General features: G+C 36.5%; 1 protein-coding gene across 3 annotated transcripts in view; it reads left to right on the top strand.

The window, feature by feature from the left end:
- Nucleotides 1-17,587, top strand: part of LOC105923198 (rho-related GTP-binding protein RhoA-C) — a 101,215-nt gene that overhangs the window by 18,503 nt on the left and 65,125 nt on the right. For 2 of the 3 annotated variants that reach the window (XM_036133112.1, XM_036133113.1), the window contains exon 2: nucleotides 15,220-15,375. The exons of the other annotated variant lie outside the window; for it this stretch is intronic. In XM_036133112.1, coding sequence (XP_035989005.1) covers nucleotides 15,220-15,375 — 156 coding nt within the window. The remainder of the gene's footprint in view (nucleotides 1-15,219; nucleotides 15,376-17,587) is intronic. 3 annotated transcript variants of the gene reach the window in all.

Here is a 17,587-nt window from a genome sequence, read left to right as displayed (position 1 = left end):
ACTTTTGGAAGAACATCTCAAACTGGCCACAGATGCATGAATGAAAGTAGCGGTGGTCAAAGGTTTTCTTTGTGTTTACGCAAACCAGCAGGTCAGCAAGTTCAGCGGATAGAACATCTAACAACTTCCATCGGTAAGGGGGCTGTCGCTGCTCCTGCAGTTAATTAATGAATTATTTCCACCTGTGGCCATGTCACCTTTCAGCGTTTATTGCCTGGCTTCCAGCAATTTGGCTGATAAATGCGGTGACCAACCAGGGACCTCCTCATTATTTGCTGTTATGTTTTATTTAACATTTGAAGAGTAAAGCGTTAGCTCAGGCTAATTTAGCATGACACGCTTTTTTTGAAGAAGGGTCGGAATATAAAATAATTTCCTGCATTCGACTGGGTCCGTTAAGGAAAAAGTAATAAAATAAAATAAACTAGAAAAGGCTGTTCCTGCGAAACAGCAGTGAGAATGCTAATCTGCAGAATGCTTGAGCAGAAGATGCAGAAAACATTGAAATCAGATTTGAAGAATTTGAAAAAGTTTGAAGAATTGAAAGAAATAGAAGAATTTGAAGGATTTTGAAGTTTGAAAAATTTGAAGAAATTTGAAGAATTTTAAAAATTTGAAGAATTTGAAACATTTGAAGAAATTTGAAGAATTTGAAAAATTTGAAGAATTTGAAACATTTGAAGAAATTTGGAGAATTTGAAAAAGTTTGAAGGAATTTGAAAAATTTGAAGAATTTGAAGAAATTTGAAATATTTGAAAATTTTCAAAAAATTTGAAGGAATTTGAAAAATTTGAAGAATTTGACAAACTTGAAGAAATTTGGAGAATTTGAACAAATTTGAAGGAATTTGAAAAATTGAAGAATTTGAAGATTAAGAACATCTAAAAAATTCTGAAGAAATTTAGCAAGGCGCCTGCCTCGTGGTACCGTCAAAAATACTAACGGGGAGTAACACTGCAAATTTCTGCTTCCTACGGTCTTCACAGCACCCACAGTGCCCTTCGAAAGGTGCCATGTTAAGTCAATGGACCTCCTAGAAGCCTCTGGCTAAAAGGGTTGTCATGGAGACTCTCTATTTGTAGCCCTCTATTTGTCTGTAAAGGCAGAACAACCCCGGCTAAGCAGAAGTTGGTAGGACCTTTCTAAAGCTACTTCTGGTTAGCAACATGCTAACCGTTAGCCGCTAGCATGGTTGTGTTCAGTATCACCGGGTGATTGTACTCTGTCAGTTTGGTCCAAATCCTGTACTGGGAAGTGCCTCAAAAAGGGGTGCCAATACTTAATGTCACCAAACGTGACCAAAGTTCATGGGTCAGATTGGCCTCCTTTAGCAACTCAGCCTCACCACATTTTGGCCCAGAACTCAACATTTGACCAAAATGGTCAGTAGTGCCATTTCCCACAGGTGGGTGGTGCTGTATTGGCCAATTGGGTTGTGTCTGGGCATCATGCCAGGTCCTGTTGGAAGCAAAGGCCCAATAGGAAAGCATGTGAAATCCAAAATGGGACAGAAAAGTGACATATCGCTGAAAGTCACTTGAAAATTTTAAAATGTCAAGAGGAAGTGACTGTGCGAATTTCAGATTGCTACATTACTCACAGCAACTGCAGTGAGTGTTGAAAGTTGCCATTCTATCCGAATAGAGCCTCTCCCTCTGGCCCTCAGAATTCCATCGTCATGGAAACTCACTGACACACCTGCAGCTGCCCGTCTACAGAAGTGCAGACACTTACCGTTAGAGTCTGCCTATTGGGCTATAATGGAGAACTTTGCCTCGCGCAACGCTCCATATCTCCTGATCCGTATATGGTAGAGACGGAATTTTTTCAGCGTTTAGTTCGTAACGGATAGGAGAACAAGAAAAACTATCGGTTTTTGCTAGAAATATTCTAATTTAGGTGTAAAAAATTATGATATAAAGGGGATTTTTAAGGATTTTAAGAAATCCTACGAAAACGGTCCCGAACAAATCGCTGTAGCTGAAAAAGTATAAGAGATATCAAAATAATTCTTTCACTGTGAGTATCAGCAGGCTTTTGAGGACTATGGAGCTCATTTTTATGTTTGTACAAAAATCGGTGTAGGCACAGCGTCGATGTAAAAAAGTGGATGATGTGGAAGAATGAAGCTCCAAAGCGTTTTAAGCATTTTGCACATTCGCTACTCCCGAACAAATTGTTCCTGTGGAAAAACCGTAACAGGTATCCACAAAATTCCTTTTGTGTGAGTGCCAGAAGGGTTTGGACATTCATGTGTGAAAGTCTCATGCCTGTACATAAAACGGTTTAGGAGTAGCGACAATGTAGAAAAGTGTCTCATTTGCGGGGATGAAAGTTTGATCCTGTTTCAGCATTTTTCCAAAACGCTATTCCCGAACAAATTGGTTCTTCGGCAAAACCGTAACATTTATCGACACAATTCCTTTTTTGTGAGCGCCAGAAGGGTCTGGACATGAAAGTGTGAAAGTCTCATGCCTGTACATAAAACGGTTTAGGAGTAGGGACGATGTAAAAACATGTGTCGCTTGGGAATGTCAGGTGTGATTTTTCACCACACCTCCATAGAAAATCAATGGAGAGCTTTTAGGTTTCGTGGTGCTCTGGGGAGATTTGCAAAAAATCTATAGATCCCACACCAATGATGGTTACATTTCTAGAATCCAGACAAAAATTCCTACGTTTTGATGTATAATTTATGTGGATAGGTTGAAAATTGAGCGAGTGAGAAGAAGTTGTTCGGAGAAGAAGAATTTGTTGAATTTCTAGAGTGCGCACTCTACCAACTGCCACTTGACGACCATAGCAAAGCATGTTATTTGCTGAATTTCTTGAAAAGCCAAAATTATTTTAAGGAGGTACTATATGAAAATGGTAAAAGATATGAAAAAGCTGAAATATACCATAATAGCCAAAAGATATCACTACGTTTTAAAAGTTGAATGGCGTTTATAGGTGAAAGTAGGCTGAAGCAGTAAGATGACAAAAAGTTGAAATATTTGAAGAATTTGAAGGATTTTCCATTCATTTTCAATGAGAGCAAAAAACGCACAAAAAGTTAAATATTTTAAATATTATAAAAGTTATAATTACAAAAAGACATAGCTGTAATGTCGTGAACGAGCTGAACGTTTTGATACGAAAATTGTTTAAATCGGTTGAAGTATGCAGGAGTAGTTAGATGCCAAAAAACGTACGGAATAATAATCAAGACCTGAAGGAACTTAATAAGTGAGAATTCTGTATAGCATTCTCACTGATAAAGAAAAACAGGAAAACAATAAGTGAGAATGCTGTATAGCATTCTCACTGATAACTAGAAAAAGCTGTTCCTACGCAACAGCGAGTGAGAATGCTAATCTGCAGAATGATTTGAGAAGAAGATGCAGAAAACATTGAAATCAGATTTGAAGAATTTGAAAAAATGTAAAAATTTAAAGAATTTGAAAAAGTTTGAAGAATTGAAACAGAAGAATTTGAAAGAATTTGAAGAATTTGAAAAAGTTTGGAGAATTGAAACAAATAGAAGAATTTGAAAAAAATTTGAAGAGTTTTAAAAATTTTTGAAGAAATTTGTAAAATTTGAAATATTTGAAAAAATGTAAGAATTTGAAAAATTTGAAAAAATTATCTGAAAAATTTGAAGGAATTCAAAAAATTTGAAAAAATTTGAAGAAATTAGAAGAATTTGAAGAATTTTTAAGAAATGTGAAAAATTGGAAAAAGTGGAAAATTTTGAAAATTTAGAAGAAATTTGAAGAATTTGAAAATTTTGAAGAAATTTGAAGAATTTAAGAAATTTGAAGAATTTAAAAATTTTTAAGAATTTGAAAAAAATGAAGAATTTGAAGAAATTTTAAGAATTTGAAAAATTTGAAGAATTTGAAAAATTTGAAGGAATTTGAAAAATTTGAAGAAATTTGAAAAATTTGAAGAAATTTGAAAAAAATTCAAGAAATTTGAAAATTGTCATGAATTTGAAAAATTTGAAGAATTTGAAAATTTTGAAGAAATTTGGAGAATTTGAAAAATTTGAACAATTTAAAAAAATGGAGGAATTTGAAGATTAAGAACAACTAGAAAATTTCTCTCTAAAGGAAGTACAGACTCTGTGAAGCAGAAGTTTGTACGAGCTTCCTAGAGCTACTTCCGGTTAGCAACATGCTAACCATTAGCCGCTAACAAGGTTGTGTTCAGTATCACCTGGTGATTGTTCTCTGTCAGTTTGGTCCAAATCCTGTACTGGGAAGTGCCTCAAAAAGGGGTGCCAATACTTAATGTCACCAAACGTGACCAAAGATCCGCCTCCTTTAGCAACTCAGCCTCACCACATCTGGGCCCAGAACTCAACATTTGACCAAAATGGTCAGTAGCGCCATTTCCCACAGGTGGGTGGTGCTGTATTGGCCAATTGGGTCGTGTCTGGGCATCTTGCCAGGTCCTGTTGGAAGCAAAGGCCCAATAGGAAAGCATGTGACATCCAAAATGGGACAGAAAAGTGACATATTGCTGAAAGTCACTTGAAAATTTTAAAATGTTAAGAGGAAGTGACTGTGCGAATTTCAGGCTCCTACATTAATCACAGCCATTGCAGGGGATGTTGAAAGTTGCCATTCTATCCGAATGGAGCGTCTCCCTCTGGCCATCAGAGTTCCGTCGTCATGGAAACTCACTCACACAGCTGCAGCGGGCCTTCTACCGAAGTGCAGAGACTTTGTGTCAGAGGCTGCTATTGGATTATAAGGAGAACTTTGCCTCAAACAACGCTCCATATCTCCTGTTCCGTAAATGGTAGAGACGTAATTTTTTCAGCATTTTTTTCGTAACGGATAGGGGAAGAAGATAAGCTATCGGTTTTTGCTGAAAAAAGTTTAATAAAGGCGTAAAAAATTATGATATAAAAGGAATTTTTAGCAAATTTCAGAAATCCTCTAAAAAGGTTCCCGAACAAATCGCTCTAGCTGAAAAAGTATAAGAGATATCAAAATAATTCTTTCACTCTGAGTATCAGCAGGCTTTTGAGGACTATGGAGTTCATTTTTAGGTTTGTACAAAAATCGGTGTAGGCACAGCAAAGATGTAAAAAGTGGATGATGTGGAAGAATGAAGCTCCAAAGCGTTTTAAGGATTTTGCACATTCGCTACTCCCGAACAAATTGTTCCTGCGGAAAAACCGTAACAGTTATCCACAAAATTCCTTTTTTATGAGTGCCAGAAGGGTTGGGACATGAATGTGTGAAAGTCTCATGCCTGTACATAAAACGGTTTAGGAGTAGCGACGATGTAGAAAAGTGCCTCATTTGGGGAGATTGAAGTCTGATCCTGTTTTAGCATTTTCCCAAAACGCTACTCCCGAACAAATTGTTCCTGCGGCAAAACCGTAACATTTATCGACAAAATTTCTCTTTTGTGAGCGCCAGAAGGGTTGGGACATGAATGTGTGAAAGTCTCATGCCTCTACATGAAACGGTTTAGGAGTAGCGACGATGCGAAAACATGTGATGTTTTGGAATTCCAGGTGTCATTTTTGAAAACCGCTCCATAGGAAATGAATGGGGAAGGTTTCGGGTTAGTGTCGCTCTGAGGTGATTTGCGAAAAATCTATAAATCCCACACCAATGATGGTTACATTTTCCGAATCCAGACAAAAATTCCTACGTTTTGATGTATAATTTGTGTGGATAGAGTGAAATTTGAGCGAGTGAGAAGAAGTTGTTCGGAGAAGAAGAATTTGTTGAATTTCTAGAGTGCGCACTCTAAAAGAGCCTCCTTGACGACCATAGCAACGCATGTTATTTGCTGAATTTCTTGAAAAGCCAAAATTATTTTAAAGACGTACTATACGAAAATGGTGAAAGATATGAAAAAGCTGAAACATACCATAATAGCCAAAAGATATCACTACGTTTTAAAAGTTGAATGGCGTTTATAGGTGAAAGTAGGCTGAAGCAGTAAGATGACAAAAAGTTGAAATATTTGAAGAATTTGAAGGATTTTCCATTCATTTTCAATGAGAGCAAAAAACGCACAAAAAGTTAAATATTTTAAATATTATAAAAGTTATAATTACAAAAAGACATAGCAGTAATGTCGTGAACGAGCTGAACGTTTTGATACGAAATTTTTTTAAATCGGTTGAAGTATGCAGGAGTAGTTAGATGCCAAAAAACGTACGGAATAATAATCAAGACCTGAAGGAACTTAATAAGTGAGAATGCTGTATAGCATTCTCACTGATAATAATAAAGAAAAACAGGAAAACAATAAGTGAGAATGCTGTATAGCATTCTCACTGATAACTAGAAAAAGCTGTTCCTACGCAACAGCGAGTGAGAATGCTAATCTGCAGAATGATTTGAGGAGAAGATGCAGAAGTGTCATGCAGAAGAGAAAAAAAAGCTGAAAAACATTTAAGAATTTGAAAAATTTGAAGAAATTGAACAATTTGAAGTAATTTGTAGTAGTAGTATCAGTAGTAGTATTAGTAGTAGTAGTATCAGTAGTATTAGTAGTAGTAGTATCAGTAGTATCAGTAGTAGTAGTAGTGGTAGTATCAGTAGTAGTAGTAGTTGTATCTGTTTTTAAAGAATTTGAAGGAATTTGAATGAATTTGTAGTAGTAGTAGTTGTATTATTAGTAGTAATAGTAGTAGTATCAGTAGTTGTAGGAGTAGTATCAGTAGTAGTAGTAGTAGTATCAGTTTTTAAAGAATTTTAAGGAATTTGAAGAATTTGAAGGAATTTGTAGTAGTAGAAGTAGTAGTAGTAGTACCAGTAGTACTACTAGTAGTAGTTGTTGTATTAGTAGTAGTAATAGTAGTAGTATCAGTAGTAGTAGTAATAGTATCAGTAGTAGTAGTAGTATCAGTTTTTAAAGAATTTGAAGGAATTTGAAGAATTTGAAGGAATTTGTAGTAGTAGTAGTAGTAGTATCAGTAGTACTAGTAGTAGTAGTTGTTGTATTAGTAGTAGTAGGAGTAGTATCAGTAGTAGTAGTAGTATCAGTTTTTAAAGAATTTGAAGGAATTTGAAGAATTTGAAGGAATTTCTAGTAGTAGTAGTAGTAGTATCAGTAGTACTAGTAAAAGTATTTGTTGTATTAGTAGTAGTAATAGTAGTAGTATAAGTAGTAGTAGTAGTAGTATCAGTAGTAGTAGTAGTATCAGTTTTTAAAGAATTTGAAGGAATTTTGTAGTAGTAGTACTAGTAGTAGTAGTAGTAGTATCAGTAGTACTACTACTACTAATAGTTGTATTAGTAATAGTAGTAGTAGTAGTAGTATCAGTTTTTAAAGAATTTGAAGGAATTTTATAGTAGTAGTACTAGTAGTAGTATCAGTAGTACTAGTAGTAGTAATAGTAGTAGTAGCAGTAGTAGTAGTTGTTGTATTAGTAGTAGTAGTAGTAGTAATAGTATCAGTAGTAGTAGTAGTATCAGTTTTTAAAGAATTTGAAGGAATTTGAAGGAATTTGAAGAATTTGAAGGAATTTGTAGTAGTAGTAGTAGTAGTAGTATCAGTAGTACTAGTAGTAGTAGTTGTTGTATTAGTAGTAGTAGGAGTAGTATCAGTAGTAGTAGTAGTAGTATCAGTTTTTAAAGAATTTGAAGGAATTTGAAGAATTTGAAGGAATTTCTAGTAGTAGTAGTAGTAGTATCAGTAGTACTAGTAAAAGTATTTGTTGTATTAGTAGTAGTAATAGTAGTAGTATAAGTAGTAGTAGTAGTATCAGTTTTTAAAGAATTTGAAGGAATTTTGTAGTAGTAGTACTAGTAGTAGTAGTAGTAGTAGTATCGGTAGTACTACTACTACTAATAGTTGTATTAGTAATAGTAGTAGTAGTAGTAGTATCAGTTTTTAAAGAATTTGAAGGAATTTTATAGTAGTAGTACTAGTAGTAGTATCAGTAGTACTAGTAGTAGTAATAGTAGTAGTAGCAGTAGTAGTTTTTGTAGTAGTAGTAGTAGCAGTAGCAGCAGTAGTATCATTAGTAGTAGTAGTAGTATCAGTAGTAGTAGTATCAGTAGTTGTAGGAGTAGTATCAGTAGTAGTAGTAGTATCAGTTTTTAAAGAATTTGAAGGAATTTGAAGAATTTGAAGGAATTTGTAGTAGTAGAAGTAGTAGTAGTAGTACCAGTAGTAGTTGTTGTATTAGTAGTAGTAATAGTAGTAGTATCAGTAGTAGTAGTAGTAGTATCAGTAGTAGTAGTAGTAGTATCAGTTTTTAAAGAATTTGAAGGAATTTGTAGTAGTAATAATAGTAGTAGCAGTAGTAGTTGTTGTAGTAGCAGTAGTAGTAGCAGCAGTAGTATCATTAGTAGTAGTAGTAGTATCAGTAGTAGTAGTAGTATCAGTAGTAGTAGTCGTAGAAGTATCAGTAGTAGTAGTAGAAGTATCAGTAGTAGTAGGAGTAGTATCAGTAGTAGTAGTAGTATCGTTTTTTAAAAGATTTGAAGGAATTTGAAGGAATTTGTAGTAGTAGTAGTAGTAGTATCAGTAGTACTAGTAGTAGTAGTTGTTGTATTAGTAGTAGTAATAGTAGTAGTATCAGTAGTACTTGTTGTAGTATCAGCAGTAGCATCAGTAGTAGTAGCAGTAGCAGCAGTAGTATCATTAGTAGTAGTAGTAGCAGCAATAGTATTATTATTATTAGTAGTAGTGGTAGTAGTATCAGTAGTAGTAGTATCAGTAGTAGTAGTATCAGTTGTAGTAGTAGTAGGAGTAGTATCTGTTGTTGTAGTAGTATTAATATCAGTTGTATCAGAAGAATTAGAAGGAATTTGAAAAATTTGAAGAATTTGTAAAAAATGAAGAATTTGAAGTATTTGAAGTATTTGAAAACTTTGAAAAAACTTGAAAATTTTGAAAAAAATTGAAAAATTTGAAAGATTTGAACCATTTGAACAATTTGAACAATAAGAACGATTACAAGAATTTGAAGGAATTTGAAGGAATATGAAAAATTTGAAGAATTTAAAGGAATTTGCATTCATTTCAAGGGGAGCAAAAAACGCACAAAAAGTACAAATACTTTAAAAAGTATAAAAGGTACCATAACCATGAGATATAGCAGTGATGTCGAGAACGAGCCGAACGTTTTGGTACGAAAATCGTTGAAATCAGTTGAAGTATGCAGGAGTAGTAAGACGCACAAAAACGTGCGGAATAATAATAATAATAAAGAAAAACAGGAAAACAATAAGTGAGAATGCTGTATAGCATTCTCACTTGATAATTTCACCTTTGCTTTTCTGAACCAAAGAAGGCAGAGCTGCAGTCAGAGCGGCTGTCAGTCAATATACAGCAGCGTCCATCTAATGAGCCGCTGCGCACCAGGGCACTCTTAATAAAATGACAAGTATTTTGATTTTGATTATTAAGGAAACTACATCAAAAAAATAAACTGCAGTTACAACATGGACTGGAGAGCGGGTTCTAACTGGGTGAGGCCAGAGGTGATTCTCAGAGAGCTTTTATGAAGTTATTTTTTTATTTTTACACAGAGTAGAGCGCAATGTAATTTTCTCTGGTCCCCTGCCTGATTTGACCAGTGATGACATGTTTAGCCGCATGTCATCATTCAACCGCTGGTTGTCTAGGTGGTGTCCTGAAAACGACGTGGGCTACATTGATAACTGGAGAACTTTCTGGGGAAAACCTGGTCTGATCCGGAGAGACGGCATCCATCCTACTTTGGATGGTGCAGCTCTTCTTTCTAGAAATCTGGCCGGATTTATTAGTCCTCCTAAATGCTGACAATCCAGGGTCCAGACCAGGAAGCAGAGCCGTAGTTTAACACACCTCTCTGCAGCTTCTGTACTGTTACCCATCCATTATCCTATTGAGACGGTGTCTTTCCCACGGCCAAAACTTAACAGATCAAAAACTTATCTAAAAGTAACAAATCATAAAAACCTAATAAAAATCAATACGGTTCACCTTGAACCTAAAAATAAAACAATTAAATGTGGTCTATTAAATATAAGGTCTCTCCCTCCAAAGACTTTGTTAGTTAACGAATTGATTTCTGATAAACAGATTGATTTGTTTTGTCTCACAGAAACCTGGCTACAAGAGGACTACGTTAGTATAAATGAGTCAACTCCCTCCAATTATTCAAATTTCCACATTCCCAGATCTGTGGGAAGAGGAGGAGGAGTGGCAACTATCTTTCAGTCTGATTTATTAATTAGTCCCAGGCCAATTAATAACTACAGTTCTTTTGAACATTTAACCCTCAGTTTCCCTCATCCAAGCTGCAAAGCAATAAAACCTCTTCTGTTTGTTGTTTTGTATCGTCCACCAGGCCCTTACACTCAGTTTTTGGATGAGTTGTCAGATTTCTTATCTGATTTGGTGTTAAATACTGATAAGGCTATTATAGTGGGTGATTTTAACATCCATGTTGACACAGAATGTGATAACCTTAGTGTAGCCTTTAAAACTATCCTAGATTCAATTGGTTTTGCTCAAAATGTGCATGAACCGACGCACTCTCGGCTCCATACTTTAGACCTTGTTCTGACATATGGCATTGATTGTGAAGAATTAACAGTATTTCCTCACAACCCTGTCCTATCTGATCATTTTTTAATAACATTTGAGTTTAATCTAACCGAGTTCTCCACCCCCAAAAGAGGGTTCCATTATAGTAGATCTTTATCGGATAATGCTGTATCAAAACTTAAAGAGTCTGTTCCCTTTTTAATATCCTCCGTATTGCAGAAATGCCCTGCATATAGCAGCAATGTTGTTTCTTCCAATTCACAAATAGATGTCTTTGTAAACGGTATGACTTCGTCATTGCGTTCTGCATTAGACAATGTAGCTCTCTTGAAAAAGAAGGTGATTATTCATAGGAAGCTGGTTCCTTGGTTTAATTCAGAGCTGCGTTCCTTGAAGCACAATGTTAGGAAATTGGAGAGAAAATGGCGCTCTACACACCAAGAGGAATCCTACCTAATCTGGAAGAACAGTCTATTGTTGTATAACAAGACCCTTCGCAGAGCTAGAGCAGCATATTTTTCATCATTAATTGAGGAGAATAAGAATAATCCTAGATTTCTCTTCAGTACAGTTGCCAAACTTACTCAGAGCCACAGCTCTGTTGATCCATCCATTCCCTTAGCTCTTAGCAGTAATGATTTTATGGGATTCTTCATAAATAAAATTGATTCCATTAAAAATAAAATAATTGGCATCCTCCCAAACATGATTACCTCATCCTCAGTAAGTGAGGCAGCATTGGAGGAATCCTTAGAACCTGCGCAGTGTCTGAACTGTTTAAAAGCAGTAGAGCTTTCTGAGCTATCTAAAATTTTAGCTTCATCTAAACCTTCTACCTGTATGTTAGACCCAATCCCAACCAAGTTGTTTAAGGAGGTATTCCCTCTGATCAGTGGTCCTATTTTAGACATGATTAATCTATCCTTGGTAAATGGATATGTACCACAGGCTTTTAAAGTAGCTGTTATTAAACCTTTACTTAAGAAACCATCTCTTGATCAAGATGAGTTAGTAAATTACAGACCTATATCTAATCTTCTTTTCTTATCTAAAATTCTTGAGAAAGTAGTTGCTAATCAACTATGTGAACATTTACAAAGTAATGACCTACTTGAGGAGTTTCAGTCAGGCTTCAGAGCTCATAATAGCACTGAAACAGCTCTGGTGAAGGTCACTAATGATATTCTCATGGCCTCAGATAATGGACTTGTGTCTATACTTGTCCTGTTAGATCTCAGTGCTGCATTTGATACAGTTGATCACAATATTCTCCTACAAAGACTTGAGCATACTGTAGGGATTAAGGGAAAAGCATTAGGCTGGTTTAAATCTTATCTGTCGGACAGATTCCAGTTTGTTCATGTTAATAATAAATCTTCCTCAAACTCTAGGGTCACTTGTGGAGTACCACAGGGTTCAGTCCTTGGACCAATTCTATTTACTATATATATGCTTCCGATTGGCAAAATTATCAGACAGCATGGGATTAATTTCCACTGTTATGCTGATGACACTCAGCTATATTTATCCATAAATCCTGATGAATCCAATCAGTTACTTCGACTGCAGTCATGTCTTGATGACATCAAAAGCTGGATGACTTTAAATTTCCTGCATTTAAATTCTGACAAGACAGAAGTTGTAATCTTTGGGCCAGAGTCTTCAAAAAATAAAGTTCTTAATCAATCCCTTAATCTGGATGGCATTAACTTGGCCTCTGGTAATAAAGTAAAAAATCTTGGTGTTGTTTTCGACCAAGACATGTCATTTAAATCCCATATTAAACAGGTTTCCAGAGTTTCCTTTTTTCACCTGCGGAATATCGCCAAAATTAGAAACATTCTGTCCAGGAGTGATGCTGAAAAACTAGTCCATGCATTTGTTACTTCAAGGCTGGACTATTGTAATTCTTTACTATCAGGAAGTCCACAAAATGCAGTTCGAAGTCTTCAGCTGATTCAAAATGCTGCGGCAAGAGTTCTGATGAAAATCAACAAGAGGGATCATATTTCTCCAATTTTAGCTTCCCTTCATTGGCTTCCTGTTAAATCAAGAATAGAATTTAAAATTCTCCTTCTAACGTATAAAGCCCTTAATAATCAAGCTCCACCATATATCAGAGCTCTGATTACCCCGTATGTTCCTAACAGAGCACTTCGCTCTCAGACTGCAGGTCTGCTGCTGGTTCCTAGAGTCTCTAAAAGTAGAATGGGAGGCAGATCCTTTAGCTATCAGGCTCCTCTCCTGTGGAACCAACTCCCAGTTTTGGTCCGTGAGGCAGACACCCTATCTATTTTTAAGACTAATGTTAAAACTTTCCTTTTTGACAAAGCTTATAGTTAGAGTGGCTCATACCCTGAGCTATCTCTATAGTTGTGCTGTGATAGGCCTAGGCTGCTGGAGGACATCAGGGTCTAATTTTCTCACTCTACTGATTTCTACTGTTCTTCAGTCTACTGTTCTCCAGTTTTGCATTGTATTACATTGAAATGACTGTCGTCATTTCAGCTTTTAACTTTTTGCTCTCTCTCTTTTTCTTCATAGTAGGTACACCTGGTCTGGCGTTCTGTTAACTGTGACATCATCCAGAGAAGACGGCTCACCCGCTACTACCATCTAATGTAGAACAGATTACTAGATCAATGTGTGCTTCTGTGCTTTTTTGTTTCTCTTGTTGTGTCTCTGTTCTGTCTTCTGTAACCCCAGTCGGTCGAGGCAGATGACCGTTCATACTGAGCCCGGTTCTGCCGGAGGTTTTTCCTTCCCGTTAATGGGTGGTTTTTCTTCCCACTGTCGCTTCATGCTTGCTCAGTATGAGGGATTGCAGCAAAGCCATGTACAATGCAGACGACTCTCCCTGTGGCTCTACGGTTCCCCAGGAGTGACTGCTGCTTGTCGGGACTTTGATGCAATCAACTGGTTTCCTTATATAGGACATTTTTGACCAATCTGTATAATCTGACCCAATCTGTATAATATGATTGAACTTGACTTTGTAAAGTGCCTCGAGATGACATGTTTCATGATTTGGCGCTATATAAATAAAATTGAATTGAATTGAATTGAATGTGAAGCTTCACTGTAGAAGCAAGTCGTACTAGAAACAGCTGAGAAAGCCTCCTGTCTGTGGATCTATGGACTCATTTTACTCCGACCCCAAAACACCTGCCAGACAGACAGTACTGCAGCCAAGATTACCTTCAACAATATTTAACTTTACGAAATACATTAATAACATTTTGCTAATTAAAAATGTTCATATTTAAAAGCAAGTTATGTTTTTTTCTGATAAACCTTGAGCAATTTTATTAAACTTTTTAAAAATGTCACATCCCATCCTTTATTGATTTTCTATACTGACTTTTCCCTACAGGTGTGACATTAAGCCGTATCTGATGGGGAAACGTGGCTTGACGTCACACAGGGTCGTGGGGGGTGGGGGCTTGTCCATCCTGGACACATCTCCAGTCACAGGGCTAAGGTCTAACAGTTTTATTACACTTCAAAAAAGCTAAATAATGCCTTCTTATAAACTCGTGAGTTGTGATAATTGTTGAGCAATAACGGGAAAAGCAGAGACTGATTATTGTAATGTGCAATCTGTTTTAAACTAAAATGTATGACATCATAGCGTTGGTTATGTGTCCTGAATTGTCCAGGTTGTGGTTGGCCTTGTATGATTATAGGATTAATTTATACTGAATGTGACAGGGAGCCAGTGGAGTTAATGTTTAGGTGTGAAGTAGATGATGTAATGATGCAAGCTGCTGTCTTTTGTACTAGATGTAGCTTTTGGAGGTTTTCTGGAGGACAGGGAGGTAAGGGAGCTGAAACTGTAAGTGGACTGTGGACCAGTTTGGCTAAAGTGTGAAGGAAGAACTTGATGCTGCAAATACGAAAGTTAACCATGTGATGTTCTGGATGTGGAAAATGAAGGAGATGATGGCGAGGCTGTCCAAGATGACGCCAATACTGCTACTACTACTACTACTACTACTACTACTGATACAACTACTACTGATACTACTACTACTACTAATACTAATGCTAAATTTCAAATATCTATAACTTTTCAAATATAAAAATCTGATCTATCTTCAATTAGTTTAGCTTTTTCATAACATTCTTCTAATCCTTCAGCTGTTGTCCTTTCATGTTAAAATTGGTTCTTCTTTCATTTCATTTCTGCTAGTTTTTCTCTTCTGCAGGGTTCTTCTGCATCTTCTGCTCAAATCATTATGCCGATTAGCATTCTCACTCGCTGTTACGCAGGAACAGCTTTTTCTAGTTTCTTTCTATATCCTTCCAAGCAGCCACAAAAGCCTATAGTGTTGGAATTAATACTTCCCCTGGCTTCTTGAAGCTTTTCAAAACAAAAGTTTCACTTTCACAAGTTTTACATGATGGAAGCCCTGTCATTGTAAACAATGAAAAATATAATGAAATGTTTGCTGCTAGTGGTTTTACACAATGAGCTAAGAACAAGCTTCACTTGTGTAACTTCAAACTAACTTTGAAAATAATTTACTAAAAAAGGTTCCTCTTTAAAATATTTTGACAATATATTTCCCTATACATATATTAATATGATGGAATTAAGACTAATTGAGAGCAAAAGAAAAGGTCATCCAGAAAACTATACTGGACTTAAGAGTGAAACTTTTGTAAGTGATCCTGATCTTGGTTATTGTAACCGTCTTTGAACTGTTGTCTTTCAGATGGCTGCAATCAGAAAGAAACTGGTGATAGTGGGTGATGGAGCCTGTGGAAAAACATGTTTGCTTATAGTGTTTAGCAAAGATCAGTTCCCAGAGGTCTACGTTCCCACTGTGTTTGAGAACTATGTTGCAGATATTGAGGTGGATGGAAAACAGGTGAGTTGATTATTTGCAGATGTGGTTGTGTTCATGTATCTTTAATTTAAAAAAACTCAATCCGGAAGGGAAAGAAAATTTCTTTGTTACTCATAATTAGGAATGGATACCAAATTCAGTACATTTATAGGTACCGACCAAATCCCTGTGGTACTATCAAGTACTACCAAGTACCTACCTGGTAGTACCGACGGGTAGGTACTTGGCAAGGATGACCTACCCCCCTTGCCATAAAACTCATGTTTATCTTACCCTTAAAGGGAGAGACAGTCAAAACTCATGCATTCCTCAGCATTCCCATATTAATACAACTAAGATGTTTAATTTACTCAACAGTGAGTATACTCACAAAAACTGGTGAAGATTCCCAGTCATCCAAGTCATTGTGATTCCAAAAAACAGTTAAGAAACAAAACAACTGGACATTTTTCCGAAGTTTGAAGAAGTTTCACTTCTGTTTTATGAAAGATTTATACAGGATCGGGAATGATCGGCAATAACACAAAATAATGACTCAAACACTGATTCTGCTAGAATTGTACTCTTTAACCCTCCTGTTATGTTACGGGTCAAATTGACCCGTTTTAAAGTTCGAAGGCTCAACGTGGCAGGGCGTCCGTACGCGACCCACAGCAGACTCTGATGCCTTGCTCTGCTTGGACTGACCGGCTCTCCAGTCCCGTGCCAACGGTAAAAGCGATTTTGGAAACTGTATGCATCACGTCCGTTTGAAATGCTTGCTACTTTGCTATATTCTGTGGGGAATAAAGGGGACATTTATTCTAGCAGAATTAGTGTTTGAGAAGTGCTTGCTGTTTTGCTGTATTCTGTCGGGAATAAAAGGGCACAATTATTCTAGCAGAATCAGTGTTTGAGCTACTTTACTGTTTTCTGTGGCGGAATTAAAGAGTACAATTCTAGCAGAATTGTACTGGTAATAGTGGGTGATGGAGCAAACACTGATTCTAGCAGAATCAGTGTTTGAGTAATTATTTTGTGTCATTGCCGATCACTCCCGATCCTGTATAAATCTTTCATAAAACAGCTTCCTATACAGAAAGCTTTCTCAATTTAAAATGTCTGGAGTAATGTGGAAGGGAAAGAAAATTTTGTTATTGGCCTGGCTATATGAGTGATCAAAGCATGGCCCTTGTAAGCCAGGCAAATAACGACCCTAACGACTTCCCATTGCAGAGGCGTGGACCAGTTTCGTTTTAATTTGGATAAAATTAAAACTAAAGAGTCCGCCTTGAGTATGTCTCGAGTATGTGGGGGCCTTTACTAGTTTTGACATGACAGTCAGGCAGTCTTCAATTGCTCAGGAGTCCGATCAAGTAAGGCAAGGCAAGGCAAGGCAAAGCAAATTTATTTATATAGCACAATTCAGTACAGAGACAATGCAAAGTGCTTTACATGATTAAAATATAGGAAAATAAAACAGAATAAAAGCAAGTATGGATAGAATGTAGAAACAAAAAACATTAAAAACAGTAAAACAGTTTAACTAGAACAGTCAAAGGCAATTTTAAACAAATGTGTTTTTAATCTTGATTTAAAAGAACTCAGGCTTTCCACACTTTTACAGTTTTCTGGAAGTTTGTTCCAGATAAGTGGAGCATAGGAACTAAATGCTGCTTCTCCATGTTTGGTTCATGTTCTAGGTATGCAGAGCAGGCTAGAGCCAGAAGACCTTAGTGGTCTGGAGGGTTGACACACTGATAACAAGTCTGTAATGTATTTAGGTGCTAAGCCATTTAGGGATTTATAGACTAACAGAAGTATTTTAAAGTATATTCTCTGAGATACAGGGAGCCAGTGTAATGACTTTAGAACCGGGTTTTTGTGCTCTTCTTTCTTGGTCTTAGTGAGGACGCGGGCAGCAGCATTCTGGATCAGCTGCAGCTGTCTGATCCACTTTTTAGACAGGCCTGTGAAAACACTGTTGCAGTAATCAATTCTACTAAATATAAATGCATGGATTAGTTTTTCCAGATCCTTTTGAGACATTAGTCCTTTAATCCTGGAAATGTTCCTTAGGTGATAGAAAGCCGACCTTGTAATTGTCTTTAAATGCTTTTGGAGGTTCAGGTCTGAGTCCATCACTACTCCCCGATTTCGGGCCTGATCAGTGGTTCCTAGCTGAAGCGACTGAAGCTGTGAGCTAACTTTTGATCTCTCCTCTATTTGTCCAGAGATTATTACTTCAGTTTTG

Source organism: Fundulus heteroclitus, unplaced genomic scaffold (assembly GCF_011125445.2).
Source record: "Fundulus heteroclitus isolate FHET01 unplaced genomic scaffold, MU-UCD_Fhet_4.1 scaffold_58, whole genome shotgun sequence".
NCBI classification, from domain to species: Eukaryota; Metazoa; Chordata; class Actinopteri; order Cyprinodontiformes; family Fundulidae; genus Fundulus; species Fundulus heteroclitus.
The sequence above is the reverse complement of the archived record's forward strand: the minus strand, read 5'-3'. Positions and strand labels throughout refer to the sequence as shown.